General features: G+C 42.0%; 2 protein-coding genes across 2 annotated transcripts in view; one reads left to right on the top strand and one right to left on the bottom strand.

Annotated features, from left to right (window-relative positions):
- elovl6 (ELOVL fatty acid elongase 6) overlaps positions 1-27,999 on the bottom strand; it is a 557,878-nt gene that overhangs the window by 507,834 nt on the left and 22,045 nt on the right. The gene's annotated exons all lie outside the window — the stretch shown is intronic.
- Positions 1-27,999, top strand: egf (epidermal growth factor). The gene is made up of 23 exons (XM_072435200.1): positions 1-460; positions 3,572-3,768; positions 3,892-4,073; positions 5,120-5,341; positions 5,412-5,611; positions 7,914-8,027; positions 8,264-8,386; positions 10,812-10,931; positions 11,089-11,157; positions 11,254-11,322; positions 11,401-11,537; positions 12,051-12,199; positions 12,360-12,464; positions 12,529-12,746; positions 14,969-15,136; positions 15,673-15,822; positions 16,419-16,541; positions 16,610-16,726; positions 16,800-16,950; positions 18,173-18,337; positions 18,412-18,508; positions 27,594-27,687; positions 27,750-27,999. The coding sequence occupies exons 1-23, from the start codon at positions 343-345 to the stop codon at positions 27,953-27,955; spliced, it is 3,294 nt and encodes a 1,097-aa protein (XP_072291301.1). The 5' UTR covers positions 1-342; the 3' UTR covers positions 27,956-27,999.

The raw sequence follows: 27,999 nt of genomic DNA on the forward strand, positions 1-27,999 counted from the left end.
TAAAGTTCCAAAGTTGGCATGTGCAAAATTTACCACGGGAGTGTTAGGAATTTCCATCTTTGCTTCCAGAACAGTCTGCCAGCTCCATGGGTAGTTTTTATGTTTGTGTCCAGCGACGGGACGGCCCTCTTGTCTGTGACCTCTTGCTCTTGATTTAATTTGCCCCGGCGTTTGGCATGACGTCTGCTGGTGTGAGCCACTCCGCAGTCATTCCGGATTGAAAGTTTGGACAAAGATGTCAGCTTTCTGCAGACACATGTGGCTCGTTCTGGTGGACTTCCTGTATCCCAGCGATGAGGAAAAGTGACAAATAGCTCTGTCCCAAACCGAGAGCACAGGATTATGTTGGCAGCGCTGGTTATTGCGCTGATCTGTTTTATACTGCAACGCTCTCCGGCCTGTGGGAGGCTGTGCTGGGAGCAGAGCATGGCACCTAAAGCGAGGAACAGCAGCTGCTCGGGTGAGTTCTGCACCGCTTTGAATGGAAATGGACTTGACCGTGAAAATATGGCATTTTGATAGCAATGAAGAAGAATATAACAAAGCACAATGTAAAGCATCTAAAGCGTGACAGGTTTTTATGATTTTCTAGTTTGGACTTTATTTGGTGGGATGAAACCCATTTGCATTTTGGTTTCACTCCAATCAAGTGCCAAAAATGTGTTCATAAAAATATGACAGGAAGTAACAGCGCTTTAATATATCTATATAGATGAGATCACACTAGGGACACACAGAATTCATCCAAACGTTTGTCACAATTTACACCCAGAAAAACAAAAATGTCTGACACTTTAAAAATGTTTTCGACTAAATAAAGGCATTTTCACATAGTTATCTTAGTTTTTAGAGTAACAGTTTTCATAATGTTCTATCAGGAAGCTAAATTCTAAACTAGAATAACATTTGGAATATTTTTAGTTATATATATAATTATCTTTACTGCATTTTAGTAGAACGAGCAGTCCAACCTGTCATAGGCACTTTAATTGATTTTGTTTAGTTAAATAGTTCTTGTCTTGTCCAAAGCAAGACAAAACCAGGGCACCAGAAGAAACATACATAACTCCAGTAAGAACAGCACCAATGTTGAGAACCACTGGTGAAGCTTGCAAAACTTGAAGCACTTTGAAAACAGTGAAAAGCTTCTTTTATCCAATGGCACACGATGAGTTCTGATGTGAGGGTGACTTTCATCCACCTGCTAACACACTGTCCTATAAACGCCTTCAACTAGTGCATTTTAAACCGTCTAAGTTGTTTAGCTGCACTTTTATCATTTCTGTCTTTGTCATGTTGCTTTATGAGTTTATACGTGCTGCTGATAGAGTAGATGGAGTTAGAAGAGTAAGTATAAGAAAGGTACATAATTGAGCTATAGAATGAAATGATGTTGACCATTGCATGAACTTGTGATTCACTGACTGCCTCCTAGCAACCAAGAATCCACGGCGGCGCACTCGGACGTCAGAGGCATTTAATCTTTATGTTTTGTCTGCTGATCGTTGCTTCATTCTTCAGTGACTGTCACGGCAAAAAACCAAACCCTTTTTGTTTTATTTCAAGCAACATTAGATATTTCAGACTCACTGTAAATGAAAACATCTCACGCTTTATACATTCTATCCTATTATTCTATATTGTGAAACCAGTCAGAGGTTAGTTGAAAAGGAGTGTCCTGGAATGTTCTATGGCTGCAACTAACGGCAATTGTCCTTCAATTAATTCATTTTTAGAATGAAAATGTGATGAAAATATTTGTGCTAAATTTGAACCAGATGAAGCTGAAGTGAAGCCGTTTGTGGAGTACAAATACACAAAATATACACATCTTCCACGTCTTTTTCATGCAATTGCAGCTCATTTTAAGTCAAAAAAATTATTTTCTCAGCTCATGGCATGTTTTTGAATCCTATGCATTGCCCAGTTAATTATTATAACGTAAAACTGTATAACGTTTAGACAGACAACTATTAAAATAATCGATTGACTTGTTGCGTCCCTAGAAGGTGCTATCTCCATGGAAACAAGCAGGTGACGTCACCAGGCCAAGTTACAGCTCAGGGTCTTGTTTATAAAGTAAGATATGGAATTCTCATTGTACTGTAAGTAGTGTCCGTACAAACAAACACAAACTTCCAAACACCTGACGAGACTTTTGGTCTGTCTGAGCACGGACCCCCTCTGCATCATCTCTGGAGGCCCCACACGCAACGTTCAGCCTTTTTGGACCGGAACGTCATTTCCACATCGCGTTGTCGTTTTATAGATCACAATCTTAACGTGGCAAGTCCCGTAAGTGTTTTGGACAGAGGCACGCTTTATAAATGAGGCCCCAGATCTGTGGAGGGGTCTGCTACCCGCTTGTCTCCATGGAGATTTTATTACTTCACCTGGAATGTTCTCACGATAAGTGGGCTCTCCTCCCACCTCAAAAGTGACATAGTGCACCTTTAAGCATGGTCATTACACTAAATAGATCTAAAACAAAGATACATATTCTAAATGTTCTTTGTCCGTAGGCTTTATTTGACTCGACTATGACGTGAAATGGGGGTGAAGAGCAGGGAGGACATTCAGCAAATAGTAAGAGCTGGGAATGCCTGGCATTTGTGTTGCTGCTTAGACAACCAAGCTGCACCCAGACTATAGAGGGGAACGTAGGGGCCTCATACTCAGATCGGGCCAATTGAAGCCGCTGGAGCTAGCGTAGCGGCTAATCATTTTTGGAAATCTGAGTGCGCGTTTCATGGCAACCAGAGCGATTAAACAAGAGCGACATTGTAGAAGGTACACAACCCTTCTACAAACTCGAACCACTGGTTTTCACGTGGCGGGCGCTTAGTATAGCCAGATTTTCAAAATTAAAAACTGGGACGCACCAGGGTTGGGATGGGGTAATAATAAAATGTAAGAAGTGTGTGTAATTTAGTACATTTATATCCTCTCGGTCAATCCATGGCTCATTCACGGCTAACTTGTGGAACAGTATATAATCTCAGAGACTTCTATCAGTGGATATGAGTGCATTTTGTGTGTTCCAAAGTCATATTTCTATATTTTGGCTAAAGGAATGACAATATCCCCCTCTTTACTGTTGGCGTGTCTCAAAGTGGTCCAAAACCAGGACAACTGGTACATGTCTGGTGTAAAACTGGGACAAATCATTGGTTTTACATACATCTGCTGGGACATAGGACACAGGGCTCAAAACTGGGACTGTCCCAGCCAAATAGGGACGTCTGGTCACCCTAGCTTAGTAACGAGCCGTGCTAGCTGTCACTCAAATCTGTTGCTAACGTGAGCTGTAGCGGACCTCTAGGAAAGAAAGCACCTTGTTCATATCTTGAATTAGACATAAAATAGCAATGCAAAAACACCAGGATCAAGTAGACAATTTTAAAAGTGAATAGGAATTGTCGTTGTCATGCTTACATCTTTTTAATTCTCTTTAAGGATATTATTGTTATTGAATCTTTGTTGCTGTTCTCAATGTTATGTGTCATATTTCCTTCAGATTGTTCTATTCTAAACAGAAAAACAAACACTGAATACATCACTCTGTGTCCAGCTCCACAGCCTTTTCTAATCTTCGGCCACGGAAAAGCGATCCACAGAATGGGCTTGGACGGCACGAGGCAGAGGAGGCTGGTGGCTGGAGTGGGCACTTCCATCTTCATAGACTTTGATTACAGAGAGGAAAGTGTGTACTGGGCAGACAGACAAACCGGGGTCATCTACAAGGCAACGATCGGAGCTCATAAGCAGGTAATTATGTAAGCGCTCAGGCCGAACTGAACACTCTCGATTGGAATCACAAGCCTCTCCGACACCCTGAATTTAATTCCAGAGGGAAATGAATGAGAATGAGAAAATGAATTTGTTTTGCAGAAAGTGTTCTCCTCAGACAAAAATATTTCAGGCCTGGCAGTAGACTGGCTTTGGAACAGCATCTACTGGACCAGCGGCGAGAAGGGGAAGATCCGGAGAATCCATATAAATGGGAAAAACGAAAAGACAATATTACGGCATCTGTCACAGCCGTCTTCAATAGTCCTGGACCCCACCAAGAGGTAACTGTGAAGATGCTGCAAGTAAACAGGGCCAAAAAGGAAGAAAATCAGCAAACATGTTCTGATCATTTCTATGCCTCCTTTTATCAGTTTAACGCGAGCAGACACTGGTCCTCATGCATGTCTGTGTTATTAGCAAATGTCCGTAGCATCCACTTTAAGAAGACACTAAAAGACTTCAGCGCCAGATTCACGACGTGTTCTCAGATCGACAAATTCCTTCTTAAAGAGTAGCTAAACATCAAAACTACTTTTTTAACTGATTAACTGTGTAAGTGGGTCTAAAATAGATATATATTCACATCCTTGGCCTTATTTGGTCATTTTAGTGAATATTTATTAAAACTCCAAAGCTGTGGCTACATTGTCCTCTTTGGATTCACCTGTGGTCACTACATTTGAATGTAGTGGTTGGACCTGCGGCCGCTGCTGAATCATAAGCTCGGTCGCTACGTCACGAGTCACAACTGACCCCCTGAGTACTCCGAGAGCCCCTCCCCTGTGAGCCCCTCCCCTGTGAGCCCCGCCCCTGTGAGCCCCGCCCCTGTGAGCCCCGCCCCTGTGAGCCCCGCCCCTGTGTCTGACGTGGTGCGTGAGAGCAGAGTGAGGAGAGGGCCGAGCGAGCGCCACTTTAGCAGTCACTGCCTCGGCTGCTACGGCTTTAGGCCAAACTGAGTCAGCGACCTGTCCAGGCCCCGCTCAGACCCGCTGAGGGCCGCTCGGCCCCATCGGGTCTGGAGAAGAGGGGAAAGATGTACTCCAAGAGCAAATGTCCGCTCCTATCCAGATTAGAAAGTCATGTTTCCTTCTGTTTACAGCAGCTGTCAATCACCTCCTCACCTGCTCCTCTCTCTATACAGTATCTATATCTATATATTTTGTGAGTGTGAAGTAAGAATGTGTTCATGCGTGAGGCCCATTGGATAGCATAAAGTATAATCATCTTAATGCTATACTGTGAAACATTCCAGGCAGATGTAACATGTGTAGCAGCAGTCAGTGGACCTCATCACAACAGTGACAGTGACAGTCTTTTACAATTGCAGGTTTCTCTTTTGGTTGAGTGGAGGCTCCAGAATACAGCGCGCTAATCTGACCGGCCACATGAAAACCACTATCATGAAAATAAATGGACAACTCAAGGCATTGACAATAGATTACAAGGACAAAAGACTGTTCTGGGTGCAGATTGGTCAAGACGAACAAAGTGCAATCGGCTCGTGTGACTACGATGGGAAAGTAGTGCACGTCACTGACCATCGGCTTCGGTAAAAACACACACACAAGCTCATGCTGTTCTGTAAGACACAACTGTAAATTCATTTCGATTTCTTCCAGTTCTTTCTCTCTAGGAATCTCAATATTTATGAACAATTTATATTACAATGACTTTGAATCACGTGGTATACAACAGGTTAATAAATACGGAGGGGATATTCAGAAGGTGAACAGAAAAACTCTGTCCAAACCTCCAGTTGATATCAAAGTTGTCCATGTCCAAAAACAACCCAAAGAGGACTCCACTGTTCAATTTTCAAGTAAGACTTTAACTATATTAAAATGCTATGTTAGAGGTGGGAGACATATTACAAAATGGATCATATTACAATTCCCGTTTTGGAGAAATTTATATATTATCAAAAGGCTTCAAAATTTGCTGATTAAAATCAATAATACCACAACCTTGCAGTATAATATTTCTGCACTTTAGTGGATGATTTTGCAGCCCATTCACCTTTCAAGTGAACCAAACTTTTAAATAACTTTAATATCATGAGATAATCTAAACATATATGTATTTAAATATTCAGTTTTGTCAATATGCCCCGCCCCTAAGTTGTGCCCACTTAAACAGCAGCATGGCCTATGTTTAAAACTGAGAAGGGCTGAGGTACGGAGCCCCTAAAGGGACATGGTTAAGAAGAAATAATGATATATATTTGCAAGATCTCTCAAACTTCTTTCACTATTATTGAAGCAAATACAACTATGAACTTGCTTTTTAGTCTTTGGTACAGCTAGATGGAATGTTCAGTACTTGCCTCATAGATAAATAAAAAAAACACTGTAAATAACTGCATTTATATATATATATATTTTTTCTTGTTAGTGTATTGGTTATGATAAGACAAATACCACAATTCAATATACACTTACCACTCAGAAAAAAGGCCTTGACCCAGAACTACATTTCATCTAACTGTATAAAAAGATAAAAAGAAACATTTCTTGTATACTTCTTGCAAAAATTTTGTGAGATCTTGCAAAAGTATTCATACCCCTGGAGTGCTTTTATCATAATGTAATATTTTGTGATTTTCTGGATTGTGCTGATTGTGTTGGCTGCTGCCTTTGCCAGGGCTCTCTTGTAAAAGAGATCCTGAATCTCAATGGGATCTCCTGGTTAAATAAAGGTATAAATTAAAAACTAAACTAAAATAAAACCTACATATCATAACACATGCATGTTGTATGAAAGAGCAACACAAAGTGGCACACAATTGTGAAGTAGATGGAAAATTATACATGATTTCAGTTTTCAGGCTCCCTGAGTCAAGCCTTTGTTGACCCCTTTCGCCGCAAGTCTTTTGGGGTTTGTGTCCACCAGCTTTGCACACCTACAGAGGGATATTTTTACCTTAATAAAACAGCTCAAGCTCAGTCCGATTTGATGGAGAGCGTTTGTGAACTGCAGTTTTCAGTTGAACATGTTTAGTTTGAATCCGTCCCGTTGTAGCGCTCTGTGTTTGGGGTGGTTCTCCTACTGGAAAGTGGACCTCTGCCCCACTCAAGTCTTTTGCAGTTTTCTTCCCAGATTGCCCTGTATTTGGCTCCATCCATCTTCCCATGAACTCTGAGCAGCTTCTCTGTCCCTGCTGAGGAAAAGCAGCCCCCCCAGCCCCCCGCCCAGCCTGATGCTGCACCAACATGTTTGACTGTGGAGATGGAGTGGTCAGAGTCATGTGACCTGTTAGTTTGACGACACACATAGCGTTTTGCTTTTAGGCCCAAAAGTTCAGACCAGACCAGACCACCTTCGTTTGCTGTGTCCCCCACATGGCTTCTGGAACAGGACTTCTTATGGCTGTTTTTAACAATGGCTTCTTCTTGCTTTAAAGTTCTCCTCTTTGCCCTGACCTGTCCGCTGTGTTCCTTGGACATCACGATGCTGTTTGCTCTCCAACTTTTTCTTCACAAACTTCTGTGGCCTTCACAGCTGCATTTATACTAAGAGCAATCATCAGGCAACTTCTGACAGCAACTGGTTACACTCAGGAGAAAGAGAATACTTTTGCACAATGCACTTTTCAGTTTTATTCATTTTTTAAATCTGGAAATCATTATAATCCATGTATAATTTCCCTTCCACTTCACAGCATTGTGCCACTTTGTGTTGTTCTTTCACAAAAGTACCAACACAATTTATTTAAGTTTGTGGTTCAGGGTATGAATACTTTTACTAGCCACTGTGTATATCACTTATTTTCCTTTGGGGTTTCTGTGCTAATATGGGGATAATGCAATCTTTGTTATATCTATTATTACTGGACTTTTCAACGAGACATCAAAACTGGCATGATTCTTTATTCTACTCAATCAGCACAAATATACAAATTTGTAATGTGTTTATTTTAATATAGATGTAATCTTGTCAGTAGCATGGCAGAGGCTAACTGTATGATTTGTTGGATTATGTTTTATTTTATCTTTGTTGTTCATAATGTCTCATAAATACATCTATTCAAGTCTTATATCCAGCTTAGATTTTGATATAATCACATTCTAGAATATGACTTTTAACCTACTTAAATGTTAATTGAGCTTGTTCTGTTTGAATAGGTTGTGATCAACTGAATGGGAACTGTGTTAATGTTTGTTCCAGTCCATCTGAGGACGAGCTGTGTCAGTGCAGTCAAGGGTTTGTCCTCAGCAAACACGGCACAAACTGTGAAGGTGAGACAATCCTTTACAGTTAAAGAGATTCATTATCAAGCACAAAATACTATATATTTATGTATTTCTCACTTTAAATGAGCCCCTGACTTTTCAATAAGTTAATGAGCATATTTTTGTTTCTTTGTTGATGGTGGAATTGAAATAGAGTTTTTCAAAGTAAAGTAAATGAGGAGGATTGGTGGGACATGGTGTGGACATTGTTGTCGGTGTTAAAACCATACTGTGTGTTGTAGATGTGAATGAATGTGCGCAGTGGAATCACGGATGCTCTCTTGGCTGTGAGAACGTCCCAGGATCATATTTCTGCACCTGCCCTAAAGGATACACCCTCCTGCCGGACAGGAAGATGTGCCAAGGTAGATACACAGCACTTGTTTTCATGCATTTTTGAGACGGACCTTGGTTAAGCCCCTGTCAGTCCCGCCCATCAGTGCTTGGGCGGGACTTAAGACTTCCAGTCGAGACACTGCAAGTCTTTTGTAGTTCACGTGCATAAAAGAAAAAAAAGTATTACAAATGTTTACTCACTGTTTACTGGATCTTACCAAAAACTGGCATCAAATTTCAAATTTTGAGGGAGCAAACTAAATGAGTTTGACCTGTAGTGTTTTTGCACAGAACTCTTGTTTGTCAAGTCCGAGTGCTGCTCTTAACTCAGTTATGTTTGTGTGGGTTTGACATTTGCCCCCAGACCCTATTTAACCCACCAAACCCCACAAAAGCCCAGGTCACACGCAGACGCCCTCAGAGTCCAGACCAGGGAAAGTTCCAGTTGTGTGAAAGGCGAGGATTTTGCTAAATGGAATGTCCTGTGCATGTGTTATGTGTCTAAAAATGAGCTTATGTCATTGTATTCAGCGAGAGTTATCTAGAGACAAAGTATTATTGTTGTCTAGGTCAAACAAGTAGATGTATTTAACTCTGAACAAAGGAATGTCAGTGCCAAAAGGCCATAACTCTGGTCAAATGAAGGTGAAAAAGTTGGTTCTATAAGGCGCACATAAAAGCCTTTAACTTTCTCAAAAAACAACAGTGCGCGTTATAATCCAGTGCCTCTTATAGTGTAGAAAATACGGTACATGACTTTATTTACACGATGGCGCACAAATGTTTGACTGGAACACTCCTCTTGCTCGGATATTGCCTGGAATGTTCCACAGTACAGCACTAAACCTATCTATGGAAACAAGCAGGTGACACCTCCAGGCCAAGTTACAGGTCAGATCTGTGGAGAGGTGAGCCTGCTCAGAGTGATTTCTTCCAATTAAAAAAACAACAGCATCTGACATAACTGATTAAATCCAAGACAGATATGCTCAATGTCATAAGGTAGAACACTGCGGGCAAAGCAATACATCTCCATGGTAACAAGCAGGTGGCAGATCCTCCATCAGAGAAGTGACATGGTGAAACCTATAACAGCAGTATTTAAAGATCTATGAATCCCACTTTGTAGCATTGCCAATGATTGCCAATGATTTCCTTTTTCCACAAGTATTATTAGCAATAACTTCTACAAATAGAGATTATAATCACACATAAACCACCACAAACACTGCTCTAATCGCTCCTCCTTTTGTAATCGGGCCGTGAGCAGACAGCAGAGTGGTAAACTGACACAATACGATTAAACGGTGAGGTGACATTTTGGATGGGAACATATCTGGTCAGCAGCAGCTTTATAACTGCATAAGCTGTTTAGAGCGCAGCCAAGTCCAGCGGGACACAAACACCCGTCCAGCTCCCACCAGATCAACGGGGCTTTAGTTAAAGAGATAGGACCGGCCTTTGTGTGGAGGGCCCCGAGGATCTTATATGGACAACTGTAGATCAAAAGAGCATCGGCGTGCGGCGTGTGTCTGTGTCTGCTCACCCCAAAGACTCACATTATCAAGGCAGTGTCTATCTAACTGTGAAAGAGTTGCTACAGTCTAATAACAAATGATCTGCTTAATATTCAATAAAAAATGTCATGTACTAAGAAAAAGAGATGAACAGTGGGAACACTGCACATTTATCACAGATACAGACTTTGGGAACACACAAAGTCGACCTCTCTCGTTACTTTAAGGATGATGGAAAAGTTAAAACAATACTTCTGAACATTTCCCATGGAGATAGATGTGTTTTATGTCATAATGTGTTATAGCTAAAGGAACAGCATTTCTGTGGACACAAGCAGGAGAAACATCCTCCTCCAGGGCCAGTATAAGTCAGCTTTGTGGAGATGCAAGATATATATATATATATATATATATATATATATATATATATATATATATATATATATATATATATATATATATATATATATATATATATATAGTTTTTAAACCTTTACAGAAAAGCAAATAAACACATTTGTAGTTCTTCCACACAATCTGAATTTTGTAGGGCATTTTTCATACTAAAATGATAGAAATTGTGCAATATTGAACAGTTCTGACCCAAACAGTTGTTTTTATTCTTCTTTTAGCAATTTTTTTCTTGTGTACTTTTACTGCCAGTTCATCAACTAACCTAAACCATTTCCTTATTATAACCTTAACCGTTCCATAACCCTGTTCCTATCACCAGTTTGACAAATCATTTCCCCTGTACCAAGTTAAAGCAGCCGGTGTTTTAGATTAAAGTGATTAAAGTCATCATTTATTCTCGTTTGTAATGTTTTATCTAAGTCCAACACAAACATGGCAGAAAAGCCGTAAGAGTGGAAAAGCATCAGAAGGTAACGTAGACACTTAAATGTGTGATGTGACTTATGTGTTGCTTTCTCCTCAGAGATCGTAGAGTGTGACAGCAGCAGACGCTGTGGGAGCGGCTGTCTGGAGGTGCGGGACAGTGTGGTGTGTGTGTGTCCAGAGGGCTCCGTGCTGCAGGCCGATGGACAGGTCTGCACGGGTACGAACACCTCACATGTTTGTTTACTGTAGGTTTAGGACCAGCAAGTATTCTGAACGTATTATGATGGTGTATTTGTACTTGTTCTGAGCTTGAGGGCTTAGTTTTTATGACTCTTTGACTGATGTTCTAAGCACTCATGTTGGTGGTTTGACAGGATGCTCGTCTGCAGACAGAGGAGGCTGCAGTCAGCTCTGCACTGCGCTCAGCTCCAGTGTGAGCTCCAGTGCGAGCTCCAGTGTGAGCTCCAGTGCGAGCTCCAGTGCGAGCTCCAGTGAGAGCTCCAGTGAGAGCTCCAGTGAGAGCTCCAGTGCGAGCTCAGGCCAGTGGCAGTGTGGATGTGTGCCTGGATATGAGCTGCAGCATGATGGGAGGCGGTGCACGGCTGTAGGTGAGACATGAGACATGCACAGCAGAAGAGTATAACCATGAGCGTGTTCACACTCTGATCTGTGTTGGACCTCTGCAGGCCCTCCTCCTCTTCTGCTCGTGGCCACTCTAGTGGATGTACGTAAGCTCCGCCTCGATGGTTCAGGAGAGGAGGTCCTGCTGTCAGAGACCTCAGGCAGAATCACAGCACTGGACTATGACCCGGTCCACAAGGATGTGAGCAACAAGTCTTTGTTTTTTAATCTTATTTCTTTAATCTTATTTTAAATGTAATCTAATGTAAATGTAATTTAATCAGAAGAAAAAAAAATCTATTCTAATTACTCTTTTTTTCCCTCAAAGAAGTCTTGACCCAGACAGCAGCACAGATCAGTCATAACAGCTACAGATGAATGTGACTTTACACAGTCATGTATAAAATCATGCTTTACATTATTTTAAGACCCTGGGGTTTGTGTGCACAGTGCACTGCCTGCTCGTGAAATGAGTGTTAATGAGTGTTGTTACCACGGCGTTCACACTTATTTTGTCCTAAATTGAGCTCATTTTAGACCTGTTGTGGACTTGGTTCAGTCATGTTCTAGCCCTTGTTCTGTCCTGATCTGGTTTAGTTTTGAGTTTAGTCCTGGTTTAGTGATGTGAATGTTCAAATGTGAAAACACCCTTAATCTCCTTTAGTCCAAAACTTACTCTTTCATAACTTCATTTATTGAGTGAACATGATTTTAGGTGTACTATGCCAGCACAAGCCGGACAACAATCGAGCGAGTCAGTGTGGAGGAGCGCTCCAGGCACTCTGTGGTGTCTGACAGTGTGGAGTCAGTACAAGGGCTGACCATCGACTGGGTCCACCGCACCATCTACTGGACTGACCAAAGGTACCACTCTATACACATGAGAAGCACTGCTATGTGACAAAGCCAGTCTGAAATAACTATTTGTGTGTTTGTGAAGATATTATTCAATACATTATTTAGTTTTGTTCCCCTGAGACACAATGAGTTCATACAATAAGACGTGTTATTTCTGTCTTTTCAGCCAATCAACGATCGAGTGCAGTTTGCTGAGTGGACTGAGCAGAGAGACCGTCATAAGTGATGGGCTCCAAAAACCAAAGGCCATTGTAGTTCATCCTTTAGTCAAGTAAGGACCACTCACTGCTCGCTTTTATCAGCGGGTTAAGTAAAAAATAATGTCTCGTGTGAAGGAGGATCTTCTGGACAGACGTGGGGTCAAAGGCCGTGGTGGAGAGTGCCTCGTTAGACGGCAGGGGGCGTGTGCTTGTGGCCCACACTAACCTGGTGACCCCGAGCGGCCTGTGCATAGACTTCCCAGAGGAGCGGCTGTGGTGGTGTGACAGCGGCACGGGGCAGGTGGAGAGTGCTCTGCTGGACGGCTCGCAGCGACGCGCCCTGAACCAAGTAGGTGAGGCCCCTGTCAATCCTCTACGCCACATCCAGAGAGTAGTGCATAAAGACGGGCCACAGCCTCCAGCCTGGGGCCTCAGACTTGGGGCCTCCAGCCTGGGGCCTCAGTACAAAAAGTACTCTACTGAAGGAAAGGTTTTAGGTATCTGTACTTTACTAAATAAACACATGATGGGTACTTTTTACTTTTTACTAGCAAGTATCTGTACCTCTACTGCACTATATTTTAGAACTGGACAGAAAAGTAAAAAGTACTTTCCATATGGTTTAAAGAAGTTATTTTTAACATTCAGCCTGAAGATTTTTAATTCAAGCCCTGGATTTATTATTTAAAAAAATGATTTGATAAATAAATACAACATGATTCTTTCTTTCTTCAAAGAGGATTCTAATAGGCCATTAAAATTCTGAATAGGCTAGCTCGGTAGATACAAGGGGGGAGTTTCTGTTGAAACAAACAACTCTTGTTACTTCAGGAAGGCTCCGCCCAATGGGCGGGTCTTACCACAGAACAGTATTAATATCGGAGTTCTCGATCTAAATTCTTTTATTGACAATGACTCTTGGATGAGAGTCGAAACGTCTATTTTTTCAAACTGAGTCCAGATGACTACAACTGAAGCTTTTTCTACTATGATTCTTTATCAAAATCACTGCATCTGACACTAAATGTAAATGTAAATGACTCTAAAATCTGTGAGCAAATGTATATTTTTAATCAGGTACTTCAAAATCTTTCCTTGAGTGGATTTTTTATGTGATACTTTTACTTTTACATATGACACTAATTCGACTTTGACCCATCACATCCCAAGCCTCTGTTAGAGCTCTAAGCTCAGAGTGGCCCCTAACTCTGGTACGAGACATAAAGATCTGTTTACTCTAATACTATATTTCAGATTCAGAAAACTTTATTTATACCAGACAATTAATTTGAAACTCCACAGATACATATTCAGTAATCAGATCAAACGTATAAAAGATCTGAATCAGAATCAGTTTTATTTATTGTCAGTGAACAATTCACAAACTAGGACCTTTCTTTAGCATTAAGGTGTAACATAAAACAGTTCATCATAATAATCATTATAATAATAATTATAATAACAGTAAAAAAGTATAGACTATGCTAAAATAAGATAAAATAAAAGTGATTTAAATATCATATGTACAAGATCAGAATGGTGGAATAAGAGGTGTTTACATGAATATTAAAGTGACAAGTGTCATTAAGGTAAAATAGAGTGTTCATGAGTCCAACGGCAGAGGGACAGAAACTGTTCTTGTGTCCGGATGGACTGGAGCCTCCTACCTGAGGGGAGTGGGCTACTGCTTAAGGGGAGTGGCCTCCTGCCTGAGGGGAGTGGGCTACTGCTTAAGGGGAGTGGCCTCCTGCCTGAGGGGAGTGGCCTCCTGCCTGAAGGGAGTGGCCTCCTGCCTGAGGGGAGTGGCTCAAACAGTCCGTGTCCAGGGTGAGAAGGGTCAGCAGTGAGTTGGAGATATAAAGATCATGTATTTCAATGTCTTAATTGTGTGTTCAGCAGCTTAATAGCTGAAGAAATAAAAGACAACAAATATTGATTTGATTTGGCTCGAGGCACATTATAGCGCCTCCTGGATGTCATCAAGGAGAACTCAGTGACAGGACATGCTCTGGTTCACTGTTTCAGTTGGCTTTCTCTGTCAGTTGTTTCATTGGACGAAATAAAAGTAGTTTCCTCAATAAGAAAATACTCTATTTGTATTTTTTAATAGTGTTTGACACAAACTTCAGCTGGGAATTATATATGTACATGTTTACATGATGCTGCACAGTACAGTTTTACAGGTGAACTGACTATTGCACAATACCTGTACAAAGAAGATTTTTTAGCACAGAGTTTAATCGGAGTCTCAGTTTTTAAAATTTTCAAATAAACACAACTAAGTCCAGGATGTGGGCGGGGACTGGCCGGGACGATGTGTGGAGCGGCGTTGACTGCTGAGCTCAGTCACATCCTCTGGCAAAAAACAAAATACATTTTCACAGATTAATAGGGCTGTAGTAAGATAAATTCTTGATCAAATAAAACCGTGCCCTGTGCTAAAATCCCTCTCAAACCAACTCACTATTTCTCCTTTCTGCTGCGGTCCAGACTGTGTGGATCCTCATCATCCCAGTGAAATCATAATTTGACTAAGACGACTGGAGACCAATGTTGAAAGTTGTTTGTGTCCCAGGCCGAGGGTTTGGCCTGGCAGTGTGGGAGGAGCAGCTGTGGATGTCAGAGCAGGAGCACCATCAGCTCAGGAGCTTCCACAAACGCACAGGGAAGGAGCTGCAGCGTCTCCATAGCAACATGATACAACCAGCTAACATCATGGTGCTTCATCCTGTCGCAAAACCAGGTGAACAAACTCACCCACATGAGCAGGTGGTGACGTGAACAGAGGGATTAACCCACAGGTTGGTGGTGCGATCACAGCTGCCTCAGGTGATCACTGCCTTTGTGTCCTTGGGCAGGGCACTTAACCCTAGTGTCTGTGTACACCGGTGTGTGAATGTGTGAGTGGTTCCTTGATATAAAGTGATTTGAGTGCCTTGAAAGTCGAAAAGTGCTATGTAAAAGTGACCATTTTGTAAACTATTGAAAGTACTTTAAAGCTAACATATGGAACAGTCCTTTAAAATGCAGATATTCAGTTCATAAACACTGGCAGGGTGTATTTGTTTTAAAAGGTGTGGGCGACAAAATTATATACATTTGTCTATGGGTTTTAGAATGATAAAAAGTTAGGGCCGTTGCCAGAGTTATTAACAATTTAAAACTACATATTATTCTGTTGAATGTTGTAAAAAAGTCCTCAAACTGTTGTATTCTACCTGTGAGTATGTGTTTATTTGCCAGTATTTGTCTGACACTTCTGGAGCTTGTGTGTGTCAGGAGCAGACGTGTGTCTCCATGACAACGGCGGCTGTGCCCAGCTGTGTGAGAGCCGTCTGGGGGAGGCCCTCTGCTCCTGTCTGCCCCCCTACACTCTGTCTGCAGATGGGACCAACTGCCACCAGGGGGAGACACTCTCGAGTCCAGCAGGTCATTCACTCTGGAGGGGCTTTTGTGTGGTTACGTTATATTTGTATTGAGTCACTTTTTAGAGTGCGGTTACATTTCTACTTGAGTTACTTTTTATTGAAGTAACAAACCTTCAAATGGCAAAAGCTTTATGTAGATGATATTATTATACGTTCTTAAACCTTATCTTCTGTCATGATCTATTGTAGATAGATGTACAGTTACTAAGAAGTGACTAAGTAGCTGTAGTGCAATTGTTGTTTTTGCTTTGAACATTTATGAGACATTAAGGCTGCAACTAACAATTATTTTATGTGTATTTATTTATTTATATGTACATATTGAGACTTAAAAGTACATTAACCACCAAATAAATGTTGAAATATGAGGACTGAAGGCTTCTAGATTTTTTTTTTTTTACATTTTAATTTCTTTCTTTTTAATGCCTTTGCTGTCTTTTATAGTATTCATAGTTCAGACACCGCTTACGATGATAAAAAATACAACTATGATTATTTAAATGGATTTAACTTGTCTCAACTCTACCACTTAATTGTTGCAGCCGAATGAACAACACATTTAATATGATTTTGGTGTTGTGTACTTTCTGATTACAGAGAACCAAACACAGAGTGAAGAAAGCACAACTCGGACAGCTGAACTTGTGACGGCCTCACAGAGCGTTGCTTCAGATTCCAGCACAGGAACTACATCCAGCCTCTCAGACAAGATGGTGGCAGGTAATCCAAGAGAAACAGCCTCCGGTCAGGATCCTCAGAGGTCAAATATGTTCTTTGTGTTGTCGTAGATGAGCAGGAGTGTTCCTCGCTCCACTGTGATGAGAACGCTGAGTGTGTCCAGACGGCGGAGGGCGGAGTCTGTGTGTGCAGAGAGGGCTTCACAGGAGATGGAACCCTGTGTTTGGGTGAGTCCAGATGTAGGTTTAAATATCACCGCTCACTTTAATCTGCTCTTTTTTCACATGCAAAACGTTTTAGTGATGGGCACAGTTCCTCCTGAGATCAGTGACATGACTCCTGGACATCACAACGGTAACGTGGTGGAGAAGTGTCCATCCAGCCACGAGTCCTACTGTCTGTACCAGGGGGTCTGCTTCTACTTCCCCGAGATGAAGTCCTACGCCTGCAAGTAAGTCCACACTGTACAGGAAACAAAGCTTTAAAGGCTGATATGTGGATGAGAAAGGCTGATAAAGGGTGATATAAGGATGATAAAGGATGATAAAGACTAATAAAGGCTGATATGTGGATGATTAAGGCTGATATGTGGAGGATAAAGGATGATAAAGGGTGATATAAGGATGATATAAGGATGATAAAGGATGATAAAGACTGATAAAGGCTAATAAAGGCTGATATGTGGATGATTAAGGCTGATATGTGGATGAGAAAGGCTGATAAAGGGTGATATAAGGATGATAAAGGATGATAAAGGCTGCTATATGAATGATAAAGGCTGATATGTGGATGATAAAGGCTGATAAAGGCTGATATGTGGATGAGAAAGGCTGATAAAGGCTGCTATATGAATGATACGAATGACCATTTGACACATAAGCAGTACACTTCTTACAACAGTACTTTAGACTTTGCACACAGCAATACTATTTCAAAGCCGTGTTGGTAAGAGGATTTTGGGGTCTCATTTATAAATGTGCGTACGTACAAAAAGTAACGTATGTGATGTTCCACGTTAAGTTTGTGAGAAAGAGTGATTGTGCTGCGTAGTGTTCCGAGTGTTCCGAGTGTTCCGAGTGTTCCGAGTGTTCCGAGTGTTCCGAGTGTTCCGAGTGTTCAGAGTGTTCAGAGTGGAGGCAGAAGGTGATCTGTGCTCAGAGAGAAGGAGCCAGTTTGAGGAAGTTTGCGTTTAGTGTGCAATGGATAGATTGCTATATTTTTTGCTAGAAAGAGCAAATAAAAGTGAATTATTTATTTACTCACAACTGCTTGTGTGGGGAATTAAGAGATTGTTTTGTCATTTCTAAAACTTCAGGGTTGCATAAGGTGCAGGCTCATTTTGTTTAATTTAAGGAGAAGCTGGACATAAAATAACTGGTAAATAAAGAGCTTTACATCAAGGAACCACTCACACATTCACACACCAGTGTACGCAGACACTGGGGCGAGGCGGGTTAAGTGTCTTGCCCAAGGACACAAGGGCACAAGGGCCTCAGGTGAATGACCTGAGGTATTGGCATTCTCTATTGGCGAGCTGGTAACTGTACTCTTAAGACTCTTTTTAAATTGTAATGTGTTTGATTACTGCGTTACTAATCTGACTCCAAGAATCCCTCATATTTAACTAGGTGTAGCCCAACGTGCGTTAACCTGTTAACTTGTTAACCTGTTAGCTGTGTGTCCGGTTACATGGGCGAGCGCTGCCAGATCAGTGACCTGGAGTGGTGGGAGCTGCAGCGGGCCCAGGAGCACAAGAGGAGGAACATCACTGTTGCAGCCTGCATAGTGGGCCTCCTCTCCCTGCTCTCCATCGTCGCCTGCGTCACCTACTGCTACGGGTGAGACACACGCCAGAGTTACACTTTTCATCCAGACAGTGTGGACTCTAACGCGGGGCATCTCTGCTCTGCAGAACTCCGAGGCTGTTTGCTAAAAAGCGTCCCGACGACAGCATGAGTGAGACCAGTGGGACCGTGGACAGTCTGTTCCAAAGAGCCAACGGGACACGGGTAAACCACAACAATCACTCTTTAGAGTCAGGACACGGCGTTTACATGTCTCAGTTCTGAAAAGGAGGCGACTGGAGGCAACATGAGTAACTGACATGTCTTTAGAACAAAAAGGATGAGAAGAAACTATTTTAAATGTCTTGCCTATTACAGAGGATGAGAAATACTACTGTGTTGCTTCTGAGCTTCACAAAATGTATCATTTGTAAAGTAAGTAATATAACTGTAGATCAAATGTATTGTGTATTGCTTTTACTTATTATGGCTTTGGTGATTTAACCTGCTCCAGGGTTTTGAATAAAGCTGTTCAAATGTCAAACTGCACAAAACTAATCAGAGAAGTCTGATCTTCCTCTGGAGGTCACATTAATTATCCATATTTTACATTAAACATTAAAACAATGTTTCTTTTCCCTTATGTCTTTAATCCATCAGGAGGCTCTGTGAACTGATCATCTCCCCAGACCAGTTTGCCCAGAAGCACTGTGGTTACAAAATTAAAGATTTCTTAATAAATAATATTCTTAATATTCTTAATAATCAAATTCTACCTGAATTAAACTTTTTAATTGTGAAGCTGATCTCAGTGAATCATAAAAAGTTGTTTAGTAATCCCACGTTTGTGGCGCTGTGTGAGTACACAGAGTAAACAACATCATTTTGCTTCTCTTCATGTAATGCATCAGGTGTGGCTCATGTCAGATATATTATGCACAGGAAAATCAGTATTTCTGATGAGGAAACCGCTTGTACAATAATTTGTTGTAATTAATTGGAGCAATTACAACTATGAGTAATGTTCTAGATTCTATAAGAATAACAAGCACAAAACAGTTCAACAAAATAACATATTTAATGCAATAAATGTTTCACGTGTTTTTCTTTTTTTAACATAAAGTGTCCACCTTTTTTCCTTTTTAAAGTGAGAAGAATCCTGCTTTTTCCTTTTCCTTTGAGTTAATCAATAAGTCATTTTTACTACGTAGTTTAGTCAGTGGCTGTATAGTTGCTTTTTGGTTCTTATATACAAATCCCAAAGTATTGAGGTGATGAGAGCTTTGGACAAGGCCGTGAGTTGCAAGATGTGCTCTTCACCGGGAAACAAATCAACACAAACACAAAAACAACCTGCTTATAAGATAAGAAAACCTTTATGTGCTGTTTAGCCGGTTTAACTCCTCTCTCACATCAAAGACTCTGCAGACACGTTGTCTTTTAGCAGGTTTAATGATATTCGAAAAGGTAAAACTGAAAATAGACATATTTAAAATCAAAACATGTCCATTACAATACATATAAATAATAAACAAATCCACATATATGTATACAAAGCAGACTAGATGACGCAATATTGATGGCTACGTGGTTAGCGTGTAATTAACATATTGCAGAGATGGAACAGTCAAATTCAATACTGAACACTGGCTTATAGAAAATAACATAAATGCAGCTGTTGTGCACGCGTACAACATTACATACCGGCAATGCAACCTCAAAATAAAGAAATCTGCGATCTCCAAAAGCAGCCAAAGCTGCGTGCGGCCGTGCCTGGTGCCTTCATGGCTCGCTGTTACTTCCGGTTAAATAAAGTTTTGTTTTAAACATGTGCTCTACCTGCGACATTTAAAAGTATCCACTAGATGGCGGCATAAGAAAACAAATGCAATGAAATTAAAGCATAGATCAAATATGCACTTTTAAACTAAAAACACAACATTAATGCATAACACTCCCCGTCTGGCGTGATTACATGCCACTATACACTTAGGAAGGCACTAATACAACAATTTCAGAGATTGGTCGCGTAAAAACCTTAGAACCATCTGATTTGGCAACTTTAACCTCTACTGTACGGACTTTGCCATCTTTAGAAGGAAACACTTGAGTAATGAGTCCAAGAGGCCATTGGTTTCTGGGTATTTGATTGTCCTTGAGCACAACCGTACTCCCAGGTGTTACATTTGGTTGTTCAGATTGCCATTTACGGCGTGGCTGGAGTGTAGGTAAGAATTCTTTCCTCCATTTGTCCCAGAAGGTGTTTGACAGGTGCTGGACCTGCCGCCACTGATGCTTATAGAGGTCCGCCACTGAAAAGTTGCCCACTGGCGCTTGAAGTTGGGCCGATTTTTGAGTAAGCAAAGTTGCTGGAGTAAGAATAAATGGGTTGCTAGGGTCAACTGAAACAGGAACAATTGGCCTAGCGTTTATGATAGCTGACACCTCTGACATAAAGGTGACCAGAACATCATGAGTTAGTTTAGTGTTTTTGAGCTGGAAAAACATTGTGTCCAATATTCTCCGAGCAAGACCGATCATCCGTTCCCACGATTCGCCAAAGTGAGAAGCGTGTGGTGGATTAAAAGTCCATGTACATCCCTGTTCTTTCAAGTAGGTTAGTACAGCTTTGTCCATGTTTGAAGGGATTTTAAGTTCTTTGCATGCACTGACGAAGTTTGTGCCTCTATCCGACCGAATGGTTTTGACAGGTCCTCTAACAGCTAGAAACCGTCTGAGTGCATTAATGAAACTTGATGTATCAAGTGACTCAATCACTTCGATGTGAACCGCTCTTATGCTTAAGCATGTGAAAATTACAGCCCATCTTTTGTTTTGAATAACATGTCCTCTGGTTCTTTTTGAAGACACAAACCATGGACCAAACACATCAATGCCCACATTTGTGAATGGGGGATCTGTAGAAAGGCGGTCTGGAGGGAGGTTAGACATTTTCTGTGTGCTTAGCGGAGCACGAAGTCTTTTGCAAGTTGTGCAGTTAAAGATTATTGTACTAACCTTCCTTTTGCCTCCAACAACCCACCAACCTGCAGCACGAACAGCTCCTTCAGTGAACAGACGACCTTGATGATGAGTTTGTTCGTGGTAGTGTCTTATGAGAAGAGCTGCCACGTGATGGCGACCAGGAACAATGAGAGGGGTCTTTTCGTTTTGATTCAGTTTTGAGTTAACCAAGCGACCACCTACTCGCAAGAGTCCATTTTCATCCAAGAAAGGGTCTAAGTTCTTTAAAGGGCTGGTTTTGGGAAGTTTTTCTTGGTTTTGTAAACACTTGATTTCGTCGGCGTACACATCCTGCTGCATTGCTTGAATCACAACGTCTTGCGCTTGATTAAACTCAGCAACAGTGAGTCCTGTTTCGCAGTAGTGCCAGCCATTGCATTGTTTAGGTTTGCGTGAAGCTAAACTGAAATTGTGGATGATGTGCAGTAAACGAGCGAGTGCACGGGTAAGTGATTTCCAAGACGAAAACTTTGTGAATCTCTGAGAGCCGAGTTGGTTGGAACAGGTAGTGGTTTTGAGAGTGGATACCTGTGGTCTGACTTCTGAGTCAGTGCTGGGCTCAACGAGGTCATATGTGTCCGTGGGAATGCCCTGATTTTGCACCAGAATGTCTGGGCCAGTGAGCCAGTTACTTAGGGGTAGTTGGTAAGCAGGAACAGAACGAGTGGCGTGGTCTGCGGGGTTCTGACTGCTGGGTATGTAAAACCACTGACTGGGCTGAGAAGAACGGTGGATTCTGTTTACACGGTTACTAACATAGACATAGAATCTACGTGTCTCGTTATAGATATAACCTAAAACGACTTTACTGTCCGTGTAAAATGTGCAGTTATCCAGTTCAATGTCTAGTTCATCTGAGATTAGGTCTGCATGATCTACTGCTAACACAGCGGCGCAAAGCTCTAATCTTGGGATGGTCTGATCAGGGCGTGGAGCTAGCTTTGCTTTACCCATCACAAAGCCCACTTGGCAGTTTCCTACTGCGTCTGTGACTCTAAGATAGGCTACTGCTGCAATGGCCTTAGTAGACGCATCTGAGAAGATGCACAGTTCTTTCTTTACAGCAGTAGAAGGTGAAATGTCCGTGTACACTCTGGGAATCGACAGCTTTGATAATTCTTTGAGTGAGTTTTTCCAGAATGTCCAAGTTTCTTGCATTTCTGAAGGCAATGGTGCATCCCAGTCTCCGTTCTCAACAGTGAGTTCCCTTAGAATCCACTTTCTCTGTATAGTGACTGGCGCTACAAAGCCTAAAGGATCGTAAAGGCTGTTAATTGTTGATAAAACACCTCGCCTAGTGAAGGATTTCATCTCATCTGAAGTATTGAAGGTGAAACAGTCTTTTTTTATGTCCCAAAGAAGGCCTAGACTACGTTGAATGGGGACAGAATCGGCTTCAAAGTCTAAATCTTTTAGGTCTTTAGCATGGTCTTGGGACGGGAAAGCTTCCAAGACTTCTTTTCTATTGGTTGCAATTTTGTGCAGTCTCAGGTTTGATTTTGAAAGTGTGTCTCGTGTTCTTTGCAAAAGAGACACAGCTTTTTCAACAGTAGGCAAAGATTTAAGTCCATCATCTACGTAGAAGTCCCGTGTGACAAACTGCTGAACATCTGGATCACATCCACAGCGCAGAACGGACTGATGCAAGCCATACATGGCAACCGCTGGAGAAGGGCTGTTCCCGAAAACGTGAACAGTCATTCGGTATTCTGTAATGTCTTTGGAAAGGTCATTGTCACGGAACCACAAAAAACGCAAGTAGTTCCTGTCCTCCAGACGAACGTTGAAGCAATAAAACATTTGCTCAATGTCTGCGGTAAACGCAACAGCATCTTTCCTAAAGCGCATGAGGACTCCAAGTAGTGAGTTGTTAAGGTCTGGCCCTGTTAACAACACGTCATTCAAAGACACACCTTCATGTTTGGCACTGCTATCAAAGACTACCCTAATCTGTTTGGGCTTCCTTGGGTGATAAACGCCAAATAGTGGCAAATACCAACATTCTTCTTCATCTTCCAAAGGAGGAGCTATTTCTGCATGTCCATTTTGAAATACTTTGTCCATACAGTTTATGAAATGCTCTTTCATTTCTTCCTTTCTTTCAAAATTGCGGACAAGTGACATTAAGCGTTTCAGTGCTTGCGGCCTGTTGTTTGGTAGTTTCTGACGTTGAGATTTGAATGGCAAAGGCGCTGTCCAAGTACCATTTTTGTCCTTTGTAAGTCCTTCCTCCATTGTTTTTAGAAATGCCTTGTCCTGAATGGAGGGCGCAATGTAATTGTCAAGTTTGGTTTGTTTGAACAAATTACATCCTAAGTGGTCGGGTTCACATGTGGTGTTGTCACCGAGCTGAGTGCTGACACTGAAAGGAATTTGGATGTCACAATGCTTTTCTTTAACATGGTATACATTTGGGCATGGCTCAAACACTGTGGGACGACCTTTCTCAGTGGCATTGGTGAAAAGAGTGTTTACTGCCAAGGTTTTGTGGACATCACCTAAACACACGTTTCCAACTATGACCCATCCCAGGTCAAGTTTTTGCGCATAGGGTGCATTGTGAGGGCCACTTATCTGTTTGCGGACTTTGTGTACTCGTACTACGTCCCGTCCAAGGAGCATTAGTATATGAGCGTTAGAGTCCAAGTCAGGGATAAGATGAGCTACAGGTTTGAGTTGGGCGTGATGCATGGCCGCACTTGGAGTAGGAATCTCACATCTGTCATTTGGGATGTTTTTTCATTCAATGAGGCTAGGCAGTGGGATTTGGACTGTGCCATCTAAAGCTTCCACTATGTAACCAGTAGCTCTCCTACCCATAGCCTCTTTAACACCTGCACATGTTCTAAGTGAATAGGGAGAACTAGGACCACAGTCATTAAACAACTCAAAAAACTCTGGGCGGACTAGTGATCTGTTACTCTGTTCATCATGAATGGCGTAGAGTGGTACTGCTTTGTCTGGACAGCCTACAGGGTAAACTTTTACGAGACAAATTTTAGAGCATGATCTACCTGCCTCACTCTCACCACAAACCTGAGTACATTTTGTCATTATCTCCTCGGGCAGTGCGTTACCTGGCTCCCCGCCGTGCTCTGATGCCGGCTCTGAGTTTAGCTCTGGTTCTGTCTGCCATGGGGCTAGGCCAGGGTGAAGTGCAGCACAATGTTTTTCATTGCCACACTCGGAACACTGGAGTCTGACTTTACAGTCTTTGGCTATATGCTTGGATGAGGCGCAGCATCTGAAGCAAATATTGTTTTCTTTTATAAATGTTTTTCTCTCGTCAAGAGGTTTCATGCGAAAGGTTCTACATTTTGTTAAAGGATGAGCCTTTTTGTGAAGTGGACAGAGTTTCTCACTGTCTGTTTTTTTGTACGCATGGGTTTGTAAATCTGGATTGAAGCCCGTGCCTACATCAGTTTTGTGCACTGATATTTCTTTTTGTCTGTTTGCTTTCCAAGGGGGTTTGTCTGGTTTGGGAGCAGCATCTGTGTATGAGCTGAACTGAAAGCTAGGGTCATTCCTAGCATTGGCCTCTTGAGCGACAAAGTTCACAAAAACCCTGAATGGTGGATAAGTGACACAGTTTTGACGTTTGTATGTTGTTCCAACTGTTATCCATCTTTCCTGTAAGTTAAAAGGAAGCTTTTGGATGATAGGATTTACACCTCTGGCTGTGTCTAGATATGAGAGGCCAACAAGGTCTCCTTCAGCTTTAGCACTCTCGATTTCCATTAGTAGGTCGCTGAACTTTCTTAGTTTCACATAGTCTTTAGATGTGATTTTTGGAAATGAATCTACTCTTTTGAAAAGGGCATCTTCAATCGCCTCAGCTGAGCCGTAACATTGTTCAAGTCTATCCCAAATCATCTCAAGACCTGCTTCAGGATTGTTTATGTGTATGGCTCTGATTTGCTCCACATGTTCAGCGGATTCTTTGCCAAGCCATTTTAACATCAAGTCCATTTCCTCACTAGCTGTCAAGTCCAACCCTCTGATAGCACTGTTGAAAGAGCGCTTCCACGCTCTAAAGTTTTGGGGCTTATCATTAAACTGGAGAAGTCCTGTTGCAACTATTTCCCTGCGCGCAAAGTACCTGATAAAGTCAGTTGCATTACTGTCCCTCTCTTGGGGAGGATTGAAATGTGTTGGTGCTGACACCTTGTGGGTCCAGTTGGTAATGCCAGGTTTAAAAGGATGGGAAAAGGCACTAGCTGGAACATACTGGGAATAGTTGCCATTTGGAAAAGAAGCATGTGGAGTTAGATAGTTGTTGTTATCCTCTCCTCTAGGTTGTAACAACGCATTGCTAATGTGCTCCTGCTTGAGTTGCATTTGTGCATCATTGTTTTGTAATGGTTCAAAAGTGCAACCTTCACCCTTGTTCATAAGTGTGGCTTGGTCCTTGACATACTGTTCTGTGCGCTCGGCTTTTTCGGACCGAGTTGGATGGCTTTGAGCGTCTAACTGTGAAGCAGCGGCTGCCTCTAATGCTTCTGCTTCTGCTATGGCTGAGGCTAAATCTTTTTCCTGCCGTAATAGCTCAATAGATGCTTCGAGCTTTTTCTAATTTCAAACTCATCTCTTTTTCTGCAAAGTTGAGACGGGCCTTTGCTGCCTCAGCTTTTGCTCTTGCCCTGGCAGCTGCAGACCCTGTTGATCCGGCTTCAGACCGGGTTTTATAGGATACAGACTTGTTGGATGGCGCCTTGGCGGATGTTGCGTTGCATGGCGTGCTGTCCAATGATGAAGCCTGGGTGGATGGAGCTTTGTCGGCCATAGTTGCGTTGACAAAGTGACGATTGCTGGAACACTGCTGAATGCCTTGCTGCTTGAGGCGTAGTAGTGGTCAGCGTAGATTCACTCTTGTCGCAGGGGGATGACCGCAGAATCTTCTGCCGGCATGCTGCCGTTTCACTGTGCTGTTTAGCCGGTTTAACTCCTCTCTCACATCAAAGACTCAGCAGACACGTTGTCTTTTAGCAGGTTTAATGATATTCGAAAAGGTAAAACTGAAAATAGACATATTTAAAATCAAAACATGTCCATTACAATACATATAAATAATAAACAAATCCACATATATGTATACAAAGCAGACTAGATGACGCAATATTGATGGCTACGTGGTTAGCGTGTAATTAACATATTGCAGAGATGGAACAGTCAAATTCAATACTGAACACTGGCTTATAGAAAATAACATAAATGCAGCTGTTGTGCACGCGTACAACATTACATACCGGCAATGCAACCTCAAAATAAAGAAATCTGCGATCTCCAAAAGCAGCCAAAGCTGCGTGCGGCCGTGCCTGGTGCCTTCATGGCTTACTTCCGGTTAAATAAAGTTTTGTTTTAAACATGTGCTCTACCTGCGACATTTAAAAGTATCCACTAGATGGCGGCATAAGAAAACAAATGCAATGAAATTAAAGCATAGATCAAATTATGCACTTTTAAACTAAAAACACAACATTAATGCATAACAGAACACTTTATTTGTCCCACAAAGTTAACATAACATACCATAAATAATTATTCTCATATTCACAGGGTTCAATTAAAAAATACAAAAGTATCTGTAACTTTCTATACAGTGACTTAGCTGGAGCTTTAAAAAAGAAAAACACAGGTTCAACATGAATTTCTTAATAAGAAACAACCAACATCAGAGCTCACAATATAAATACATCTATGCTCTCAACAGGCTTTTACCACTGACCCTGACCATGGTCACAATGTGGCGTGTAGTGCCATCTAGTGGCGGTTGACTGTAGCTACATTTTAATGTCAGTTTAATACCTTAAGATCAAGTTGGCATTTGGTGAGGAATCACTATCTTCTCATAATATCTGCTTTCTGCTGTTTTGTTTTTGTCTGAGTCGGTGTTGTCACTCTTCAGCCAAAGACCCTTTTGGACGCTTATGCCTCGCAGAGTCTGCTTCAGACCCCTTAAACAGGCCGGGGGTTCACTTAGATCAGAGGAGACACTTTCAAACTGTACCGACCCGCTCCAAAGTGAACCAGTTCAAACATGGCTTTGTCCTGTCAATCAGAATTGCGTCTGTTCTACCCTGTTAAATAACTAATAATGTTAATACAATAGTAAATGTGTTTAAACTGACTCTGATATCACTCAATGTATCTGAGGTTTGACTTTGCCTACTCGCCCTTGATGTGAACAACACTTTTGTCCCCAGTTACCTCCATTCCAGAATTTCAACTGTATTTAACACATTTTGAAAGGTCTATTAAAGATGTCATTGATGGTTTGTATTTTCAGTTTTCCCTGACAGCAGAGAGAGAGGTGTGCCCTGTGTTGGGCTGTCCCAGAAGGGCCGTGTGCTCCTCCTGCTCCTCCTGCTCCTCAGAACCAGGTACTCCACACTTCTCACCTTCGCTGCTCTTCCACTCTGCAACTCGTGCTTCCCTCTGCCAGGTGACATGGACCATTCAGAACTGTCAGCAAAACACAACCGAGGGTACGTGTGCTCCATGCTGTCTGCGGTCGCCTTGGAAACGGATCTGCTCCCCGTCCGCCGATCAGGTCCAGTGTCGACCTTCACGACGTTCAAGCCTGGACAGCCACACCAAAGCCCCCAGCCGCCAGCCCCCGAGCTACAATCTGCTCTGACGGACAGATGATGTAACTGACCTGCCACAAGCCTGCCCCAGGAAAACCACTAGAT

Source organism: Eucyclogobius newberryi, unplaced genomic scaffold (assembly GCF_026437365.1).
Source record: "Eucyclogobius newberryi isolate DKJ021-1_F unplaced genomic scaffold, fEucNew1.0.hap1 SCAF_11, whole genome shotgun sequence".
Classification (NCBI taxonomy): Eukaryota; Metazoa; Chordata; class Actinopteri; order Gobiiformes; family Gobiidae; genus Eucyclogobius; species Eucyclogobius newberryi.

Excerpts from the sequence above, each read along its gene's own strand:
- egf (XM_072435200.1), top strand. The coding sequence starts at position 343 with ATGTTGGCAGCGCTGGTTATTGCGCTGATCTGTTTTATACTGCAACGC. Across the intron at positions 12,465-12,528 it reads GTAGTTCATCCTTTAGTCAA|GAGGATCTTCTGGACAGACG; the intron begins GTAAGGACCACT and ends TCTCGTGTGAAG. Across the intron at positions 16,727-16,799 it reads AGATGGAACCCTGTGTTTGG|TGATGGGCACAGTTCCTCCT; the intron begins GTGAGTCCAGAT and ends AAAACGTTTTAG.